The 22082-nt window shown below is 36.7% G+C and overlaps 1 protein-coding gene across 1 annotated transcript; it reads right to left on the bottom strand.

The window, feature by feature from the left end:
- Window positions 1-3885: 3885 nt before the first annotated feature.
- LOC133036889 (uncharacterized) lies at window positions 3886-4667 on the bottom strand. Its single transcript, XM_061113657.1, has 2 exons — window positions 4552-4667; window positions 3886-4198 (listed from the first exon to the last, which is right to left on the bottom strand). Exons 1-2 carry the CDS (start codon window positions 4665-4667, stop codon window positions 3886-3888), a joined length of 429 nt encoding a protein of 142 aa, XP_060969640.1.
- Window positions 4668-22082: the final 17415 nt, after the last annotated feature.

Here is a 22082-nt window from a genome sequence, read left to right as displayed (position 1 = left end):
CTTAGCTACCTGTAAACGGTGTTTAGTGATCTAATAATTAGTCAGTTAAACAAGAGCTCATCCATTTACTTCTATTTTCTAAGCTCGAAGGGAATCATCACTTGACTTCTATACACCAGTAGAAGCTATAGATTCCATATTTATGTTCAGCACTCCCAGTCAATCATACTATCATGTTCCCAAAATATACGTATCACCCTGACCTAAAAGTAGGCTTAACTAATAAATCAAAGAACATGAATAATACTCCTGAGTTGAGCCTAAGCATATCAGGATTTAGATTCTTTTAATCTTAAGATCAACTACTGATATTGACTTGGAAAGATATATATAACGGTAAGTTTGTAATATCTTAACTTAGTTGCAATATCGGTCCAGTCCAATATGTATACTCCATACATTCGAAACTAATATACTTTACTAATGTCCTGGAAAGAACATAACACTTACTCCAAGTGTAAGTACACATCATCGCTGATTATCACATTAGTGTAAATCCAATAACACTGATGAAACAGGGACCAAGACTTTTGATTCATATGATCACAATCACATTCCACTGTGTTGACGATACTGTAATTGTGAATAAACATATGATCTGGATTTAACTGATTTTGTGTATAATAGTAATAAACATATTAAACATATTAAACCATTAGCACTTAATATTCATGCAAACATCAATCACTTCAAATTTCTTATATTGATAACTAATCAGATTGTAAAGAGTTTTATTTAGGGCATAAAACCCAACAGAGCTTACCGAGGCAGTTCCCCACAGGAGGCAAAGTGCCTTAGGGGCCAGATGGCTGAGCCCTCCGTAAAAAATAAGTGAGGCACATATGAGAGCCTTGGATAAGGCTGGGTACTTGGGCGGACTGAAGTGTTACGTCCCTTCTTCGAATCACCGAGCAACGAACTTGCAGAAAGGGATGTGTGCTTGGTCGGGTGCTCACACTAAGGAAGGGGCAATGGTGCCTTTGCACCCGTACTTCAAGAGGGTTGCGAATTATTTTTGCCTTTGTCCGTCCTAATTTACTCCCAAGGGCATTAAGTATTTGTCTGCCCTGTTCGTCCTCCACGCCATTCAAGGATGGGGTGTGTCATCCCCACACGAGGTCAATTGGTTTTTTGACTTGAAGTCTACCCTTAAGCAGAGGAGGTTGGGGTAATTCTACTTCTCTCAGCCAGACTTCAAGTGGCTGACAGGAACCATGGACAAGGATGTGAGCAAGATTTGGGGTTTTGTTGACGAGTATTACTTCGTGGAAGGCATGGATACCACCTATACTCAGTTTCAATAGATCCCAATATACTGTCGTCCACCCTTCACGTTGGCACTTAGGGACAGGGCTCAGGAGATTGTCCAACTGCTGGATGCTGCTCAGAATATCACTTTGTTGACCTCGAAGGACAGCTTTGTGGAGTACAAGCTTTATCAGGCAAACTTTTTACCCCAACCTGTAAAGGGGAGGAAGAAAAAGTCCAGGGCTGGCCAGGCTGAGGGAGCTGAGCAAGAGAAGGAGCTCATTCAACTCAAGCGTGAGGCTAAGTTGAAGGGTGATGCGAGAGCCAAGCAGTATGCTTAGGAATATTCTGAGCGAGACAAGGAGGCTCAGGAATATTGAGAGCAAGAGAGGCCGCTCAAGAAGAAGAAAACCCTCCCGACCGGGCAGAGGCCCATCGAACATACTATCCGGATCAGAGAGCCTTATCTACCTGCTCGGCCATCCACCCCTGTAGAAGGAAAGGGGAAAGCTGTCTTGGAGGAGCAGGAAGACTCTTCAGACGATGATGCCCCATCTGTGCTTGTTCGGGAAAATGCTCCTGCCAGCGTGTAGAGTACTTCATCTTGCATTTATTTTTCTTAATTTTCATGCCTTCGTATATTTTATACTTTCTTCTGACTATATTATTTTTCTTTCGTGCAGATGATCAAGGCTTTGAAGAAGAGAGTGGGAGGAAGCTTAGGCTTATCCCCTCCAGCCAAGAAACCTAAGGGCGGTGAAACTCCATCTAAGGATAAAGTACCAGCTGGAGAGGTCATTGATCTCTCTGAAGAGCAAACTGCTGTGGACCCTCCTACCTTGAAAGTTACTAAATCCAAAGGTTCTCGAGGAGGGAGTTTGCACGAACCTGAGCAGGAAAAAAGTGGATCCGAGCTGATCAGAAGCGGGTCTGAACAAGTTAAGGCTCCCGCCCCACCTTTGGTATTGCAGACGGAGACCAAAAGAGGCAGAGACATGCTCAACCACTATGTCAGCCGGTCGGTCCCAGAGGTGAACGAACAATTGGCTGGGGCGGATAATGAGTTGTCTTTGGAGCTGGTTATGGGAGGAGTCTTGAAAGAGCTTTCGCATGTAAGTCTTTTCTGACATTTTTCTTTTATTCTTCCTTGACTAGTTCGGATTTTTAATGCCTTTTTTTTCGCACAGACTAGTTTGAAGATGGCATACGCCTATTCCCGAGCTAAGTCGGCTGCTGCTAAAAACCTTGCCATTTCTAACACAATGCGAACGTAAAGTGGACTTGGCCAAAAAGGATGTCAAGGATGCGTAGGTTCAACTTGGAGCTGTGCGGATAGAGCTGGGAGAGGTCAATAAGAAACTTCTCGCTATTGAGACCAAAGTTGCCGAGCTGACCAAGGAACTGCAGGAGACGCCACCAACCGAGCAGCTCGAAGCTGATATTGCCTCTTTATCTCAGGACGTTACCAGTCTTCAAGATGAAAGACAGGGTCTCCAAACTCTTCTTCGCAGGTTGGAGGATGAGAAGAAGGCCATGGAGGAGGAACTCAAGGCTGAGGTTAAGAACCAGAAGTCCGAGGTGGCGAGGATCGGAGAGAAGGTTAATGTCTTAGCGACAGCTAGTTTTGAGATATTTTATGACTTTTGGAAGGCCAATCCCAAGTAAAACTTTGATTATCTGGGCACTTCCAAAGACATGTTTCTCGAATACTGTGCTGCTCAGGCGGCCTACAGGAAACCTGAGGCAACCACTTCCACCTCTCCTGCCGATCAGAGTGTTGAGGCTCGTTCCACCCAGAATGATGATCCTTTGGCTCCTTCAAATCCAGTTGACCCACACAAAGAGCCTGGGACTCCTGTCATTTAATTGCTTTCCTTTTAGTATCTTTTTTTATGTCTGTTCGGCCAATAGGCCCTATTTTAAGAAAAGGTGACCGACCAAGCGGTCTTTAAATTTGGAATATATTTTTCATTTTTTGAACAACTGGCTGACCAGACAGCCTTTAATCCCAGGCTTTAATGCTTTTGTTATTCTTAATGAATTCATCCTTTGTTTATAATCATTGTGCAATTGTGTTCGTTTTGTTTTTTACCAAATGCTTTGTGCAGGTATAGGTGCCCCCCAAGTGACCGAGCAGACTTATGACTCTTGGTCACTTTTTTTTTTACAAGTATGCTTTTTTGTCTGTTCAGGGTTTAGGGTACGACCAAACCTTTTGTACGCACTGGATGGTAAATTTATAACATGCTAATGAACTCGATTCAATTTGAATTTAAATAAACATCTTTATTCATTTATCGGAAATATGTCTGTTACCGTAGTAACTTACATCAAAGCTATTATGTTGATCTGATTTGATCTTTAGCTTAGCATAAACAAAACAAATTGCAAAAAATAAAAATCGTACTTTTAAAGGTGGTTATCTGACCTGAGTAGATAATTTTATCCAAACACACATGCCGTACTGTCTTTGGTGTTCAAAAAGACTCTTCTTAGGACCATATCTCCCACAAAGAATTTTCGTGCCCTCACTTGTTTGTTAAAGTACCGAGCTACCTTTTGCTGATGGGCTATCAGTTTCAAGTTTGCTACGGTTTGTTTTTCTTAAACTTCATCAAGTAATTCTGCAAGAAGTACCTAATTAACTTCTTGGTTGTACGCTAATCTTCTGTGGGAAGGCGGTTCGAGTTCTACAGGCAGCATAGCTTCATATCCATATGTCATGGAAAATGGAGTCTGTCCGGTTGCTGTTTTCTCGGTTGTGCGGAATGACCACAGAACTTCAGGAAGTTCCTCCGACCAGTTTCCTTTAGCATCTTCAAGTTTCTTCTTTAGGGTGTCCTTGAGTGTCTTGTTGACTACTTCAACTTGACCATTTACCTGGGGATGCGCCACTGCTGAGAAACTTTTTATGATTCCATGGTTCGCACAAAAATCAGTGAAAGATTGACTGTCAAATTGTTTGCCATAGTTCGAGACTATCTTATAAGTAGTCCGAACCGACAAATGATATTCTTCACAATGAAGTCTTGCACTTTTTGGATGTGATGGTTGCTAGTGGCTCAGCTTCCGTCCATTTTGTGAAATAATCAACTTCAACTACTGCGTACTGCACTCCGCCTTTGCCCTTGGATAACTGTCCGATCAGGTTAATTCCTCAAATGGCGAAAGGCCAAGGACTTTGCATCTGAGTTAGTTCGTTGGGCGGTGCTCGAGATATCTATGAAAATCTCTGACAATTATCACATTTTTTTAACGTAGGCCTTGGAGTCTTCAATCATGGTTGGCCAGAAATAACCTTACCTTAGAATTTTCTTAGATAAACTCTGCCTGGATGCGTGGTTGCCACAAAATTCGTCATGTACTTCTGACAAAAGTCGTATAGCTTCTTCTGGTGTGACATGCCTGAGCAGTGGCATGGAGAATCCTCTTCTTTACATAACTCCCTCTACAATGATGTACCGTGCAGCCTTTCTCCTCATTTTCTGAGCTTCGTTTTTGTTATCTGGGAGTTCCCCAGTGTTGAGGTAGGCTGCTATTGGCGTCATCCAGTTTGGGGATGTATCTATCATTTCAACCTCTTCCGTGCCGGTGAGACTAGGTTTTTCGAGAAACTGGATAGGAGTTAGATTTGCTTTATCATTTAAGTTATTGCTCGCAAGTCGAGCTAATGCATCAGCAGTTGTGTTTCTTCCCTTGGAATTTACTTAAGAGCATAGCTTTTGAATTGTGGGAGCATGTCGTGTATTTGGCTTAGATATGCTATCATCTTCTTGTTGGAAATTATTTTACCAGGATCTTAGATCTACTCACAAGTATGTTGATTAAAACCCTAAATATGAACTTTCTAAAACGATGAAATAAACACATATAAAGTTTAGGAAACCATACATTGGGTGCAGCGGAATTAAGTGACTCCTTCTGTTCAGATCTCTAACCCTTGTATCCTTTCTGTCGCAGAGTATTATCAAGATCTGAACCTGGATCTCTTTCTCTGATTCTTTAGTGCTGAAACTCCTTTTGCTGAAAGTCTTTCTTCACGATCTTCCTCACTATGATTGAGGTATCACTTGTTGTGTGTGGGCACTACTCTAATCACTAAGTGTTTCGAAATATTAAGGAAGAAGAGAGAGAAGGAGTGGTCGGCCAAGGTAGAGAGAGAGAGAGGCTCAGGTTTTTCTGAATGAAAAGTGTAATTTTCCTGAAGCCTTCACTACCTATTTATAGCATTCCACTAGGGTTAGGTTTGAATTATTTAGCATTAAAATAATGAAAATATCAGAGGATAAATCCTATAAAAGTGGCCGGCCATGGCAGTGTGGATTTGGGCCTCACTTTTTTTTGCAATTTTGCAGTTTTATCACTTTTGCATCTGATTTTCTCAAAAACGCCAATTTTCTAATTCAACCATTTAAATGCCAATTCTAACTATTTAATAACTATACATAATTATTAAATAATATTGTCATTTATCATATTTGTTAATTGAACCATACAAAGTATCATAATTAACAAATATGCCCCTAAAACTCTTTCTTTACAATGTCGCCCTTACTTAGTGAAAAATTCACAAATAGACATGGTCTAATTTGAGAATTATAATTGATTAATCAAAACCAATTACATGAGTCTTACAAGCAATATTATCTCAACTAGTGGGGGCACCATGGGTCTATATAACCGAGCTTCCAATAAGTAGATCAAGAATTTATTACTTAAATTCACTAACTTATTAATTCTTCGTTGAATCCACGCATAGAACTTAGAATTGCACTCTCAGTATATAGAATGCTTTATATGTTCCACCATATAGACACATTATTAGTTATCCATTGTTATAATCCTAATTTGATCAATGATCCTCTATATGAATGATCTACACTGTAAAGGGATTAGATTACCGTTACACCCTACATGTATTTTATCCTTAAAACACTTGACCCCGTATAAATGATATTTCAGCTTATGTGAAATGAGTACTCCACCATTTATTTTCGTTTGGTCAAGCTCGAAGGAGATCATCCTTTGCTTACTATTCGCCAGATAGAAGCTATAGATTCCATGTTTATGTTAGCGCTCCCACTCAATTGCACTACCGTGTTCCCAAAATGTACGTATCACCCTGACCTAAAAGTAGGCTTAACTAACAAATCAAGAACACGAATAGCCTCCTGAGATTGAGCCTAATCATAACAGGATTAAGATCATTTGATCTAGGATCAACTAGGCGATATTGACTTGAATAGATTTTACGGTAAGTTTAATAAATCTAAGTCAAAGTTCAATATCGGTCCCTTCCGATGCATACTCCATGCATCCAACCTGAGCTTTACTTTAACTAATGTTCTGGAAAGAACATAGAATTTCTCCAAATGCAAGTAAACTCTTGTTGTAGATTATCATATCAGTAAAACCATGTGTCTGATAAATCTAGGAAACTTTATTCACATAGTCATGTTTACTTTCCAAAGTGTTGACAACACAATAAACAGGATCAAGTATGTGTAAAGGGTTTCAGATGAATTTATAAATCAAATAGACAAGCAATTGATAAAGTGAACCAAAACATACACAAATGAATGAAAAATACTTCTGTTTCTTTACTGATGTAGAATAAAATAGATTACATTGAAATGGAGTTTTATTTAGGGCATAAAACCCAACAAACTCCCACTTGCACTAATATAAAACTAATTAGTACATATCAATTAATCCTAAATTCTGACGGTGCTTTTCAAATGCAGTCACGGCCAAGACTTTAGTGAATGGATCAGCTAGGTTGTCCTCTGTGTCCACTTTCTCAACTAGTACATCCCCTCTTGCCTCGTATTCTCTGATAATATGATACTTCCTTTCAATGTGTTTGCTTCTCTTGTGGCTTCGATGTTCCTTACCGTTAGCTATCGCTCCATTATTATCACAAAGTAGGACCAGAGGCTTTTCCATTCCAGGGACGACACCGATGCTGGTGAAGAACTTTTTTAGCCAGACAAGTTCTTTAGCAGCTTTGGCTGCAGCTATGTATTCAGCTTCCATAGTCGAGTCCGATATCGCGGTTTGTTTTGCACTTCTCCAAACCACTGCTCCACCCCCAAGAGTAAACACCATCCCAGATGTAGATTTCCTGTCTTCAAGACTTGCCTGGAAATCTGAATCAGTGTAGCCTATGGGATTTAAAGCACCACCCTTGTAGACTAACACAAGATTCCTTGTACTCTTTAAGTATTTCAGAATATACTTAACTGCATTCCAATGTTCTTGTCCTGGATTAGACTGATACTTGCTCACGATTCCCACTGCATAGCAGATGTCAGGTCTAGTGCATAACATTGCATACATTAGACTTCCAACTGCAGAAGCATAGGGAATTTTTGCCATGTCCTCTATCTCTTGAGGATCAGTCGGAGACTATTCCTTAGATAGATGAATACCATATCTAGAAGGCATGTTTGCCTCATTGGTGTTGTTCATGGAGAATCTCTCTAAAACTTTGTCAATGTAGGTTGTTTGAGAGAGAGCAAGAGATCTGTTCTTCTAGTTTCTGATAATCTGAATACCAAGAACATAGGCTGCTTCACCCAAATCTTTCATATCGAATTGAGTGTTGAGCCATTCCTTGATGTGAGTCAATTTCTTGGCATTGTTTCCAATAATCAAAATGTCATCAACATAAAGGACCAGGAATACTACTACTTGGTCTTCCTTGAGTTGGTAAACACAAGGTTCATCTTCATTCTGAAGAAAGCCGTAGGTCTTGATGATTTCATCAAACCTTTTGTTCCATGAGCGAGAAGCTTGCTTAAGTCCATGGATAGACCTATTTAATTTGCAAACTTTCTTTTCCTGCCCACGAAGAACATAGCCTTCTGGTTTCTCCATATAGATGGTTTCTTCAAGTACCCCATTAAGGAAGGCAGTCTTGACATCCATTTGCCAGATTTCATAATCGAAAGCAGCAGCTATGGAGAGAAGAATTCGGATGGATTTGAGCATGGCAATAGAACTAAAAGTTTCCTCATAGTCCACGCCTTCTCTTTGGGTATAACCCTTGGCTACAAGTCTAGCTTTAAAAGTTTTGACTTCGCCTCCAGCTCCTCTTTTCTTCTTGTAAACCCACTTGCATCCTATCGGATGATGGTCGTCAGGTGCGTCTACATATTCCCAGACTTTGTTCTTTTTCATGGAATCCATTTCTGAATCCATGCCGGCTGACCATCCTTTCCGTTGCGGACTAGCCATTGCCTGTTTATAGGTCAATGGATCGTCTTCAATAGCGTCACCAATGACCATATTGATTTCACCATCCAAGCCATAACGAGCTGGTTTTGTTGAAACCCTCCCACTATGACGAGGAGCGGTGATCTTCTGAACAGAAACTTTAGTAGTAGATTTCTCAGTTGGTTCGACTGAGGGAGTGGGATTGTCCTCTTCACGAGTGGAAGAGGACGGAACATTGGAAGGACTTATATCTGAAAGCAATCCCTCTAGAACAACTTTACTTTTCGGTTTGTTGTCTTTAATATAGTTCTCTTCAAGGAAAGTAGCATTTGTAGAGACAAACACTTTATTATCCTTGTGACTATAAAATAGTCCACCCCTAGTCTCTTTAGAATTTCCGACAAACATGCATACTTCGGTACGTGATTCAAGTTTGCCTTCTTTCTTTCTTAAGACATGAGCAGGGCACTCCCAAATTCTGTAGTGGCGTAAACTAGGTGTACGACCATTCCAAAGTTCGACGGGTGTCTTAGGGACTGCTTTAGATGGAACAACATTTAAAATGTCATTTTCCATCTGTATAGCATATCCCAAGAAGGACGTAGACAGAGTTGAATAACTCAGCATAGACCTAACCATTTCCAAAAGAGTGCGATTTCTTCTTTCTGCAACTCTATTTTGTTGTGGAGTGCCTGGGGCAGTGTATTGGGATTCAATTCCAAGTTCAATTAAATGATCTTTGAACTGCATATCCATATATTCTCCACCCCTATCAGTTCGCAAGATCTTTAATGATTTACCTAATTGGTTTTGAGCCAAAGCATGAAACTCTTGAAACTTTTCAAACGTTTTAGATTTCTTTTGCATTAGGTAAAGAAAACTATATCTAGAGTAATCGTCAATGAAAGTGACAAAATACTCATAACCACCTCAGGCTTTTACATTCAAAGGTCCGCAGACATCGGAGTGCACTAACCCTAGGGGGATTTTGGCACGCTCTCCCTTTGCAGAGAAAGAACGTTTAGTCATTTTTCCTTCTAGGCAGGACTCGCATACTGGCAATTCACCTAAGACGACATTTTTCAATGGACCGCCTTTGGTTAGCCTATTGAGTCTATCAAAGCCTATATGACCTAAACGTAAATGCCATAGATAAGTTTGATCATCATTATCAATCTATTTTCTCTTGAGGTTTCTAGGTTTAGCTACATTGAAAAGTTCACTGTTTAGTGAGATTTGTGTATTCGGTCTTAAAACATAAAGCCCTTGTTCCATTGTAGCAACACATATTTGAAATCCATTACGAGAAATTGAACAATTTGTACTCAAAAAATTCAATATATAAGATTGTGTTTGCAAACATGAGACACTAATCAAGTTTCTACTAAAGTTTGGAATAAATAAAACATTTTCTAAAATTAAAAATCTTTGTTGAAACTTGATGCGGGTTTTTCCTCTAGCTTTGACCGACACTAACTCGCCATTGCCAACTTTAAGCTTTAACTCTCCTGGAAGCAGATTTTCCCAAGTTTCAAGCAGCTGCAGTGAAGAACATACATGGTTAGTAGACCCAGAATCAACAATCCAGACAGATTTGTCGTTCTCTAAAACACATGATTCAAAGACAAAAGCATTACCTTCGTTTGAATTGTTTAAAAGCCTGGGACATCGTTCTTCTTAATGTCCCTTTTCATTACAATTCGAACATAGAAGATTATGTCTGATAATTGTACTTGAAGAAGCAGCTTTGCTAGAGCCTTCATGCTTAATCCTTTTCCTCTGATTATGAATTGCAAACCCAGGGGGACCCATTGCAATCAGATTCCGTTCATGGGCTCGTAATTCTGCTTCGAGCTTGTCCATGTCGGAGGAGTTGAAATTGTTGATCATGTAAGAAATAACAAATTCATTATACTTCGGAGGAAGACTATTAAGAATGAGTTGGACCCATTGTTCTCTTGATAAATCAATTCTTAGTAGATTTGCCTTTTGGAACTTGAGATTCATCATCAACAGGTGCAAGTTTATGCAACTACCAGGATGCATTTTCACACTATAGAGTTCTTTTGCTAAGATATTAACTAGGAGAGGATCGGGGTGAGGGTTATTCATATTGGCACTACAACACATCAATAAAACAAAAGTAAGGTTTTGGTTCATAAATTCATACACATGTTCAGAAAATAACAAATAATAGCATATGTTATAAAAATACTAAATCTAACATAGTTTATTTTCCAAGGTCTTTCAACAAATTGATACAGTGTCCCGTTTAGGCGAGAGTCAAAGCATCATCCATTGAATAGAGTTGTCAACTCATCTAAAATGATAATCATTCTAGCAACCTTTTATTCGATCAAGATTGGAATTCAGCGTTGTCCCGTTTAGGCGAGAGTCAAGGCAATTCTATCTTATGAGCTTCCACCATTGTTTCATAATTTGCAAGTCAAATATGGTCGCCATTAGGGTGATCCATACCATATAAAACACTTACAAACTACTTATCTTTCGAGATTAAACGGTGAGAAATTGCTAATGAACGTTCCTCCATTAGGGAGGATTACTCACTAAAACAAACGCGATGTAAAACCAACAATGGAGATCGAATGTCTCTTGATTAAAAGCTCATTATTTTAAAATGTGTATTTAATCATTTATTCCATATTATAATAATGAAAAATTATAAATTAAAGTTGGTTTAAATAAAAAATCAACTTTAATTAATTTTCAATTATTATTTAAATTCGAAAAATAAATTCGAATAAATATCGAACAAATTTGAAAATATCTTGTTTAAGTTGTTTTAGAAGAATCTAAAAAAAATCAACTTAAATATTTTTCAAAATAGACTTAAGTAAATTAAAATTAAGTTGTAACCAATTAATTTGAAAATATTTCATTTTAAGTTAATATTTGAAAAAATATCAACTTAAAAAATATCTAAAGAATCTTAATAACCAATGCCTAAAATTCCTCAACTTAATTTGGAATTTTAAATCCAAAAGATATTCAGATTTAAGCTGGTCAGTTATAGATAACTAAATAGCAACTTAAATAGGTATATTTAATGAAAAATTTAAATTAAGCTTCAGAAAGAATCTAGATGGTTATAATTCTATTTTTAATTAAATACAAGAAAATACATATAGTTTAGCTTAAAATATAAAATTCTTTAAACTATGGTTTTCTTAAATTAATTTCAGAATAAATGAAATTAATTATGTTGCTAATCAATTTTATTAGGTTAAACTAATTTAATTAACCTAGTACAGTTATTCAAATCAGGCAAATGAGCCTTCACAATTGGGGTGGTTCATGTGAGTGGGTGCTGGGTTCAGTATGTCGTACCCACTTCTATGGCTCCCAACTCTCACACAAGGCCCAAAATAGATGAATTTAACCTTAAAATGAACAACTGTTATTAATTGAATAGGCCCAAGAACTAAATGGGCCTAAATAAAATCTATCAAGAACTATGATATTTTATTTAGCAACAACAACCTATATGCATCTATAATGAAATTAAACACATAGGCTCACACAGGCACACAATTTGGATGGATCCTATCATGTTGCTAGGTCATACACAGATGAAAGAAGATTGTAAATATACCTATTACCGATTATTTACTTGACCAAGGGAGCCATGAGTTAAAATCAGATCATTGGATCTGTCAACAAGTTAACCATGACTATTTGCAATCAAGCAATAATAGGTTTTAAAAACTTACAAACAAGCTAAAACATATACTCCTGCAACAAGGTTAGCTGGATAGTTGGATGTAGGATTTATTTAATTTTAAATAAATAATTTTGAAAAAAAATAATTAAATAAAAAATAAAAAAAATTATTTTCAAAAATTATAAAATAAAATAAAATTTAAAAATTTCGAAATTAATAAAAAAAAATTTAAAATTAAACCTACAATTTTGAAAAATTAGGTTTCAACCAACCTAAATATCATTTCAAAATTTGCTAACTACTTTTAAAAATTTAATGTTATTTTATAAATAAAAATTAAATAAAAAATTAAAAAAGATAAATAAATATCTTTTTCAGATTTTAAATAAATAAAATAACAAAATTTAAAAGTTAGCAAAATATCTTACATCTATTTAAAATTACATGATTATAGTTATCTTATTTTAAATTTAAATAAGGTCAAATTATTTTAAAAAAATTTAATATCTGACCTTAAATTTAAAAATAAGATAAGATATAATCATATTTAAAAATAAGATAGATAATTAAGCAAAAAAGATAGATATTTACTATTTTTCAAATTCAAATTACACTAATATCATGAATTAAATTTAAAAAATATTAATTAATTTAATTATGATAATTAGAATTGAGTTAGGAATAGTAAATGTATAAATACAGACAAAAAATCGGAAGTTAAATCCATGATATAGCATGAAAAATCGAAGAAAAACAAAAAATTTGCAAGCTGTACAGACAGTATGCCAAGCATACTGCCCGCGCGCGCATCAGAGGGTGCATGGGCGAGGGATGCCAGCGCAGGAGGGATGCCAAGCATACTGCCAGCGCGGACCCCAGGAATTCAGACAAAATCTTTGTCTGCGCGCGTGCTGTCCGAGGGACAAGCCTCGTGCGCGCGCGCGTGTGTAGTTGCACGACTCAAATATTTTTCGAAACTTCAAAAAATCATAACTAATTCAAATTAAATCGAAATTGAGTTCTGTAAAAAAGTAAATTGCTTAATTTTTTTCATACTATCCAATAAAAATAATTCCAGAAACAGATATTCAATTATTTTTCATGAAAATTTAAAAACATCAATCAATCATCATATAACAATCAATACAACATGATACCATCCAAAACATCAAACAATCGTTTTAAAGTCCAAATTTCTTGCAAGCAAATCAATTACCATGGCTCTGAGGCCAGTTGTTGAATATTATTTTACCAGGATCTTAGATCTACTCACAAGTATGTTGATTAACACCCTAAATATGAACTTTCTAAATCAATGAAATAAACACATATAAAGTTTAGGAAACCTTACGTTGGGTGCAGCGGAATTAAATGACTCCTTCCGTTCAGATCTCTAACCCTTGTATCCTTTCTGTCGCAGAGTATTATCAAGATCTGGACCTGGATCTCTTTCTCTGATTCTTTAGTGCTGAAACTCCTTTTGCTGAAAGTCTTTCTTCACGATCTTCCTCACTATGATTGAGGTATCACTTGCTGTGTGTGGGCACTACTCTAATCACTAAGTGTTTGGAAATATTAAGGAAGAAGAGAGAGAAGGAGTGGTCGGCCAAGGTAGAGAGAGAGAGAGGCTCAGGTTTTTCTGAATGAAAAGTGTAATTTTCCTGAAGCCTTCACTACTTATTTATAACATTTCACTAGGGTTAGGTTTGAATTATTTGGCATTAAAATAATGAAAATATCAGAGGATAAATCCTATAAAAGTGGCCGGCCATGGCTGTGTGGATTTGAGCCTCACTTTTTTTTTACAATTTTGCAGTTTTATCACTTTTGCATCTGATTTCTCAAAAACGCCAATTTTCTAATTCAACCATCTAAATGCTAATTCTAACTATTTAATAACTATAAATAATTATTAAATAATATTATCATTTTTCATATTTATTAATTGAACCATACAAAGTATCATAATTAACAAATATGCCCCTAAAACTCTTTCTTTACAATTTCGCCCTTACTTAGTGAAAAATTCACAAATAGACATAGTCTAATTTGAGAATTATAATTGATTAATCAAAACCAATTACATGAGTCTTACAAGCAGTATTATCTCAACTAGTGGGGGCACCATGGGTCTATATAACCGAGCTTCCAATAAGTAGATCAAGAATTTATTAATTAAATTCACTAATTTATTAATTCTTCGTTGAATCCACGCATAGAACTTAGAATTGCACTCTCAGTATATAGAATGCTCTATATGTTCCACCATATAGACACATCATTAGTTATCCATTGTTATAATCCTAATTTGATCAATGATCCTCTATATGAATGATCTACACTGTAAAGGGATTAGATTACCGTTACACCCTACTATGTATTTTATCCTTAAAACACTTGACCCCGTATAAATGATATTTCAGCTTATGTGAAATGAGTACTCCACCATTTATTTTCGTTTGGTCAAGCTCGAAGGAGATCATCCTTTGCTTACTATTCGCCAGATAGAAGCTATAGATTCCATGTTTATGATAGCGCTCCCACTCAATTGCACTACCGTGTTCCCAAAATGTACGTATCACCCTGACCTAAAAGTAGGCTTAACTAACAAATCAAAGAACACGAATAGCCTCCTGAGATTGAGCCTAATCATAACAGGATTAAGATCATTTGATCTAGGATCAACTAGGCGATATTGACTTGAATAGATTTTACGGTAAGTTTAATAAATCTAAGTCAAAGTTCAATATCGGTCCCTTCCGATGCATACTCCATGCATCCCACCTGAGCTTTACTTTAACTAATGTTCTGAAAAGAACATAGAATTTCTCCAAATGCAAGTAAACTCTTGTTGTAGATTATCATATCAGTTAAACCCTGTGTTTGATAAATCTAGGAAACTTTATTCACATAGTCATGTTTACTTTCCAAAGTGTTGACAGCACAATAAACAGGATCAAGTATGTGAAAAGGGTTTCAGATGAATTTATAAATCAAATAGACAAGCAACTGATAAAGTGAACCAAAACATACACAAATGAATGAAAAATACTTCTGTTTCTTTATTGATGTTGAATAAAATAGATTACATTGAAATGGAGTTTTATTTAGGGCATAAAACCCAACACTTCTCTCCCTGAGCCTCGTATTCTCCGGATACATGATTTACCACCAACTGTGAATCACTGCAGATCTCGACGTTTTCGGCTTTCAATTGTCGAGCACGTCTTAGGCCGGCGATAAGAGCTTCATATTCAGCTTTATTATTGGATGCCTTAAATTTGAATTTGACCGCAGCGTTCAGGTGTTGCCCCCAGGTGTGACAAGGGCACATGTAGCTGACCCATCCACATGTAGCTTCCAAGTCGGCTTGTCTTCACTATTGCTCGGCTGAGGTACGTGTACTGGCTCTGGGTTACTTTCAGAAGTGCTATTTTCTTTACCTGTACATTCAACCATAAAATCTACTAAGGCGTGACCTTTAATCGTTGTTTGGGGCTGAAAGATTATTTCATACTGGCCCAACTCCACTATCCACTTGAGTAATCGTTCAGAGGCGTCCAATTTTTGCATTACTTGGCGTAATGGTTGGTCAGTGTATACCCCAGCAGGATGAGCCAGAAAGTAAGGCATTAACTTTCTCGTTGGTAGGATTAGGCAATAAGTGAGCTTTTCTATCAATGGGTACCGGCCTTCAGCTTCATTGAGCCTTTTGTTGATGTAGTAGACCGGGTGTTGGATATTGTTTTCTTCTCTAATCAGTATTGCTCTTACAGCATGTTTCGTAACAGCAAGGTATATTCCTAATTCTTCTCCATCCAAAGGTTTTGAGAGCACATGAGGTTTTGCAAGCTGCATTTTTAGTTCTTGGAAGGCCTTTTCGCATTCCTCCGTCCATTCAAATTGCTTATTTCCTCGTAAGATGTTAAAGAATGGGACACACTTGTCTGTTGACTTTGAAACAAATCTGCTGAGTGTGGCGATCCGACCAGTCAAACTTTGAACTTCCTTAGTTTTTGTTGGCGATTTCATATCTATGAGGGCTTGAATTTTTTCTGGATTGGCTTCAATTCCTCGGGCATTGACGATAAAGCCCGAAAACTTACCCGACCTGACTCAAAAGGAGCACTTTAAGGGATTGAGTTTCATATTGTATTTCCTGAGCACTTTGAAGCATTTGTCCAGGTCATCTATAAGCCCCCCAGCCTTCCTAGATTTGACGAGCATGTCATCCACGTACACTTCCATATTTTGTCCGATCTAGTCTTTGAACATTTTATTTACCAGTCTTTGGTATGTAGCTTCGACATTCTTGAGACCAAATCACATGACTTTATAACAGTACAAGCCCATATCTGTTCGGAAACTTGTATGTTCTTGGTCTGGTTGATGCATCTTGATTTGATCGTACCCCAAATAGGCGTCCATGAAGCTTAATATTTTGTGTTCTGCTGTTGCGTTCACAAGTTGATCTATTCTTGGAAGTGGAAAGCAGTCTTTTGGGCACGCCTTGTTGAGGTCGGTGAAATCAATACATACTCACCATTTTTTGTTCGGCTTGGGTACTAATACGGGATTAGCAACCCAGACCGAGTAGAAAGCTTAAATTATGAAATTGTTGTTGCGCAACTTTTCTACCTCTTCTTTTAGTGCTAGGGCTCGTTCCTTGTCCAACAATCTTCTTGTTTGTTGAACAGGCCAAAAATTCATATCAATATTCAAGACGTGTGAAATTATAGAAGGATCGATTCCGACCATGTCCTCATGTGACCATGCTCTCAGAAATTTTATCAATGTTGATTTTACTTCGAGCAACAAACCCTTTCCAATTTTGAGTTTCCTGGTTGGAACATTTGGGTCGATTCCGATTTCTTCGAGTTCTTCCACTGGCCCAACATTTGTATTCGATTCCCCAAGTTGGGGATCCACATCTTCATCCCCGCCTTGGGCGGTTCCCTATTTAGCAATGTCTTTTCCCTTGTCTGAACTCTGACTAGAGGATACTTCCTTTTTAGCCTTTGTTAGGGCAAGGTTATAACATTCCCGTGCAACTTGTTGATTTCCTCTCAGATACCTGACCCCATTCTTCATTGGAAACTTAAGGCATGAATGAAATATCGATGTAACAGCCTTTAGGTCATATAAGGTTGGTCAGCCTAACATAACATTAAAGGCTGATGGAACATCCAATATTAAGAATTGTGCCATTACAGTTATGCTCTTCAGAGCTTGCCAAAGAGTGAGGGGTAGGCGAATTTTCCCTAGAGGTGCAGCACTCTGGCCGGAGAAACCATATACGGGCTGAAGGCAGGGAGTTAAATCTTTGAGTTGGAGCCCCATTTTTTCATATGGTGTTTTGAACAAGATACTTTCAGAGGCTCCATTATCTATCATAGTTCGGGCCACCATTTTGTTGGCTATCTGGACTTCCACGACCAACAGATCGTTGTGCGGGAAATGAATCTTGACAGCATCTTCATCATTAAACGTTATGGTGGGTTCCCCTGCCCGTGGTATTTTTTGGCTTCCTTTCTTCGACGGCCAGGACCACTTTTTCTTGCTCGTGCTGTAATGTTCGGGCATACCTTTCACGGGCTTTGCCTGAATCTGTAGCTATGTGCGGGCCTCCAATAATGACTTGTAAATGCCCATCCACTGGTGGTGGCAATGAATCTTGATTATTGTTTTTCTGGGCGGCCCTCTGATTTTGATCAGTCTTGACGTATTTTTGCATGTGCGGGTTATTCTTTCTAATTAGAAATTCAATTTCCCGCTTCAAATTGTTGCATTCATTGGTGTCATGGCCATAATCCCCATGAAAACGACAAAACTTGGACATGTATCTCTTACTTACGTCCTCTTTCATGGGAGCAGGTTTCTTGGACGGAGCTACTGAGTGAGTAGCCATGTAAATGGTCTCCAAATCTTCAGGCAAGAGAGAGAAAGTAGTGAACTTGGAAGAATTGTCTCTAGGGGCCTGTTCGGCTTTGCCAGCGAACTTTCCCTTTTTCCCATTGCATGTTGTTGTTGTTAGACCTTTTACCGCCCGAGCTTGAATTACTTGTTAGGTTTTATGCCCTAAATAAAACTCTATTTCAATGTAATCTATTTTATTCAACATCAATAAAGAAACAGAAGTACTTTTTATTCATTTGTGTATGTTTTGGTTCACTTTATCAATTGCTTGTCTATTTGATTTATAAATTCATCTTAAACCTTTTTCACATACTTGATCATGTTTATTGTGCTGTCATCACATTGGAAAGTAAACATGACTATGTGAATAAAGTTTCCTAGATTTATCAGACACAGGGTTTTACTGATATGATAATCTACAACAAGAGTTTACTTGAAATTTAGTTATTTACAACTAACCAACTTAAATCTGAATATCTTTTGGATTTGAAATTTCAAAATTAAGTTGAGGAATTTTAGGCATTGGTTATTAAGATTCTTTAGATATTTTTTAAGTTAATATCTTTTCGAATATTAACTTAAAATGGAATATTTTAGATATTTTTTAGGTTAATATCTTTTCGAATATTAACTTAAAATGGAATATCTTCAAGTTAAGTGGTTATAACTTAATTTTAATTTTATTAAATCTGATTTGAAAGATATTTAAGTTGATTTTTTTAGATTCTTCTAAAACAACTTAAACAAGATATTTTCAAATTTGTTCCATTTATTTTTTGAAATTAATTAATAATTGAAAATTAATTAAAGTTGATTTTTTATTTAAACCAACTTTGATTTGTAATTTTTCATTATTATATTATGGAACTTGTTCGATATTTATTTGAATTTATTTTTCAAATTTAAATAATAATTGAAAATTAATTAAAGTTGATTTTTTATTTAAACCAACTTTAATTTGTAATTTTTCATTATTATAATATCGAATTAAAATGATTATACAAAATACATATAATATTTTAAATAATGAGCTTTTAATCAAGAGACAGTCGATCTCCATTGTGGGTTTTACACCGCGTTTGTTTTAGTGAGTAATCCTCCCTAATGGAGGAACGTTCATTAGCAATTTCGCACCGTTTAACCTCGCATGATAAGTAGTTTGTAAGTGTTTTGTATGGTATGGATCACCCTAATGGTGGCGACCATACTTGACTTGCAAGTTATGAAACAATGGTGGAAGCTCATAAGATAGAATTGCCTTGACTCTCGCCTAAACGGGACAACGCTGAATTCCAATCTTGATCGAATAAAAGGTTGCTAGAATGGTTATCATTTTAGATGAGCTGACAACTCTATTCAATGGATGATGCTTTGACTCTCGCCTAAACGGGACACTGTATCAGTTTGCTGAAATACCTTGGAAAATAAACTATGTTAGATTTAGTATTTCTATAACATATGTCATTACTTGTTATTTTCTAAATTGTGTATGAATTTATGAGCCAAAACCTTACTTCTGTTTTATTGATGTGTTGTAGTGTCATTATGAATAACCCTCACCCCGATCCTCTCCTAGTTACTATCTTAGCAAAAGAACTCTATAGTGTGAAAATGCATCCTGGTAGTTGCATTAACTCGCACCTGTTGATGATGAATCTCAAGTTCCAAAAGGCAAATCTACTAGGAATTGAGTTATCAAGAGAAAAATGGGTCCAACTCATCCTTAATAGTCTTCCTCCGGAGTATAATGAATTTGTTATCTCTTACATGATCAACAATTCTAACTCCTCCGACATGGATAAGCTCGAAGCAGAATTACGAGCACATGAACGGAACTTGATTGCAATGGGTCCCCCTGGGTTTGCAATCAATAATCGAAGGAAAAGGACTAGGTATGAAGGATCTAGCAAAACTGCTTCTTCAAGTACAATTATCAGACATAATCTTCTATGTTTGAATTGTAATGAAAAGGGACATCATGAAAAACGATGTCCCAGGCTTCTAAACAATTCAAACGAAGGTAATGCTTTTGTCTTTGAATCATGTGTTTTAGAGAACGACAAATCCATCTGGATTGTTGATTCTGGGTCTACTAACCATGTATGTTCTTCACTGCAGTTGCTTGAAACTTGGGAAAATCTGCTTCCAGGTGAGTTAAAGCTTAAAGTTGGCAATGGCGAATTAGTATCGGTCAAAGCTAGAGGAAAAGCCCTCATCAAGTTTCAACAAAGATTTTTAATTTTAGAAAATGTTTTATTTATTCCAAACTTTAGTAGAAACTTGATTAGTGTCTCATGTTTGCAAACACAATCTTATATATTGAATTTTTCGAGTACAAATTGTTCAATTTCTCGTAATGGATTTCAAATATGTGTTGCTATAATGGAACAAGGGCTTTATGTTTTAAGACCGAGTACTCAAATCTCACTAAATAGTGAACTTTTCAGTGTAGCTAGACCTAGAAACCTAAAAAGAAAAGAGATTGATAATGATGATAAAACTTATCTATGGCATTTACGTTTAGGTCACATAGGCTTTGATAGACTCAATAGGCTCACCAAAGACAGTCCATTGAAAAATGTCGTCTTAGGTGAACTGCCAGTATGCGAGTCCTGCCTAGAAGGAAAAATGACTAAACGTTCTTTCTCTACAAAGGGAGAGCGTGCCAAAATCCCTCTAGGGTTAGTGCATTCCGATGTCTGCGGACCTTTGAATGTCAAAGCCCGAGGTGGTTATGAGTATTTTGTCACTTTCATTGACGATTTCTCTAGATATAGTTTTCTTTACCTAATGCAAAAGAAATCTGAAACATTTGAAAAGTTTCAGGAGTTTCATGCTTTGGGCCAAAACCAATTAGGTAAATCATTAAAGATCTTGCGAACTGATAGGGGTGGAGATGTTGGAATTTATTTTACCAGGATCTTAGATCTACTCACAAGTATGTTTATTAACACCCTAAATATGAACTTTCTAAAACGATGAAATAAACACATATAAAGTTTAGGAAACCTTACATTGGGTGCAGCGGAATAATATGACTCCTTCCGTTCAGATATCTAGCCCTTGATTCCTTTCTGTAGCAGAGCATTATCAATATCTGAACCTGGATCTCTTTCTCTGAATCTTTGATGCTGAAACCTCCTTCTTGCTGAAAGTCTTTCTTCACGATCTTCCTCACTATGATTGAGGTATCACTTGCTGTGTGTGGGCACTACTCATACACTAAGTTAATTTCGAAATTTAAGGAAGAAGAAAGAGAGAGTGGGTTCGGCCAAAGATACGGAGAGAGAAGGCTCAGTTTTTTCTGAATCAGAAGTGTTAGAAGAAAGTGTAATTTTCCTGAAGCCTTCACTATCTATTTATAGCATTCCACTAGGGTTAGGTTTGAATTATTTGGCATTAAAATAATGAAAATATCAGAGGGAAAAACCCTACAAAAGTGCCCGGCCCTACATAGTGGATTTGGGCCTCACTTTTTGCAATTTTGCAGTTTTATCTTTTCTGCATCTGATTTTCTCAAAAACGCCAATTTTCTAATTCAACCATTTAAATGCCAATTCTAACTATTTAATAACTATAAATAATTATTAAATAATATTGTCATTTATCATATTTATTAATTGAACCATACAAAGTATCATAATTAACAAATATGCCCCTAATAACTCTTTCTTTACAATTTCGCCCTTACTTAGTGAAAAATTCACAAATAGAAATAGTCTAATTTGAGAATTATAATTGATTAATCAAAACCAATTACATGAGTCTTACAAGCAATATTATCTCAACTAGTGCGGGGACCATGGGTCTATATAACCGAGCTTCCAATAAGTAGATCAAGAATTTAGCACTAAAATTCACTAACTTATTAATTCTTCGTTGAATCCACGCATAGAACTTAGAATTGCACTCTCAGTATATAGAATGCTCTATATGTTCCACCATATAGACACATCATTAGTTATCCATTGTTATAATCCTAATGTGATCAATGATCCTCTATATGAATGATCTACAC

This window comes from Cannabis sativa, chromosome 4 (assembly GCF_029168945.1).
Source record: "Cannabis sativa cultivar Pink pepper isolate KNU-18-1 chromosome 4, ASM2916894v1, whole genome shotgun sequence".
Lineage (NCBI taxonomy): Eukaryota > Viridiplantae > Streptophyta > Magnoliopsida > Rosales > Cannabaceae > Cannabis > Cannabis sativa.
This window is presented reverse-complemented; position numbering and strand designations above follow the sequence as displayed.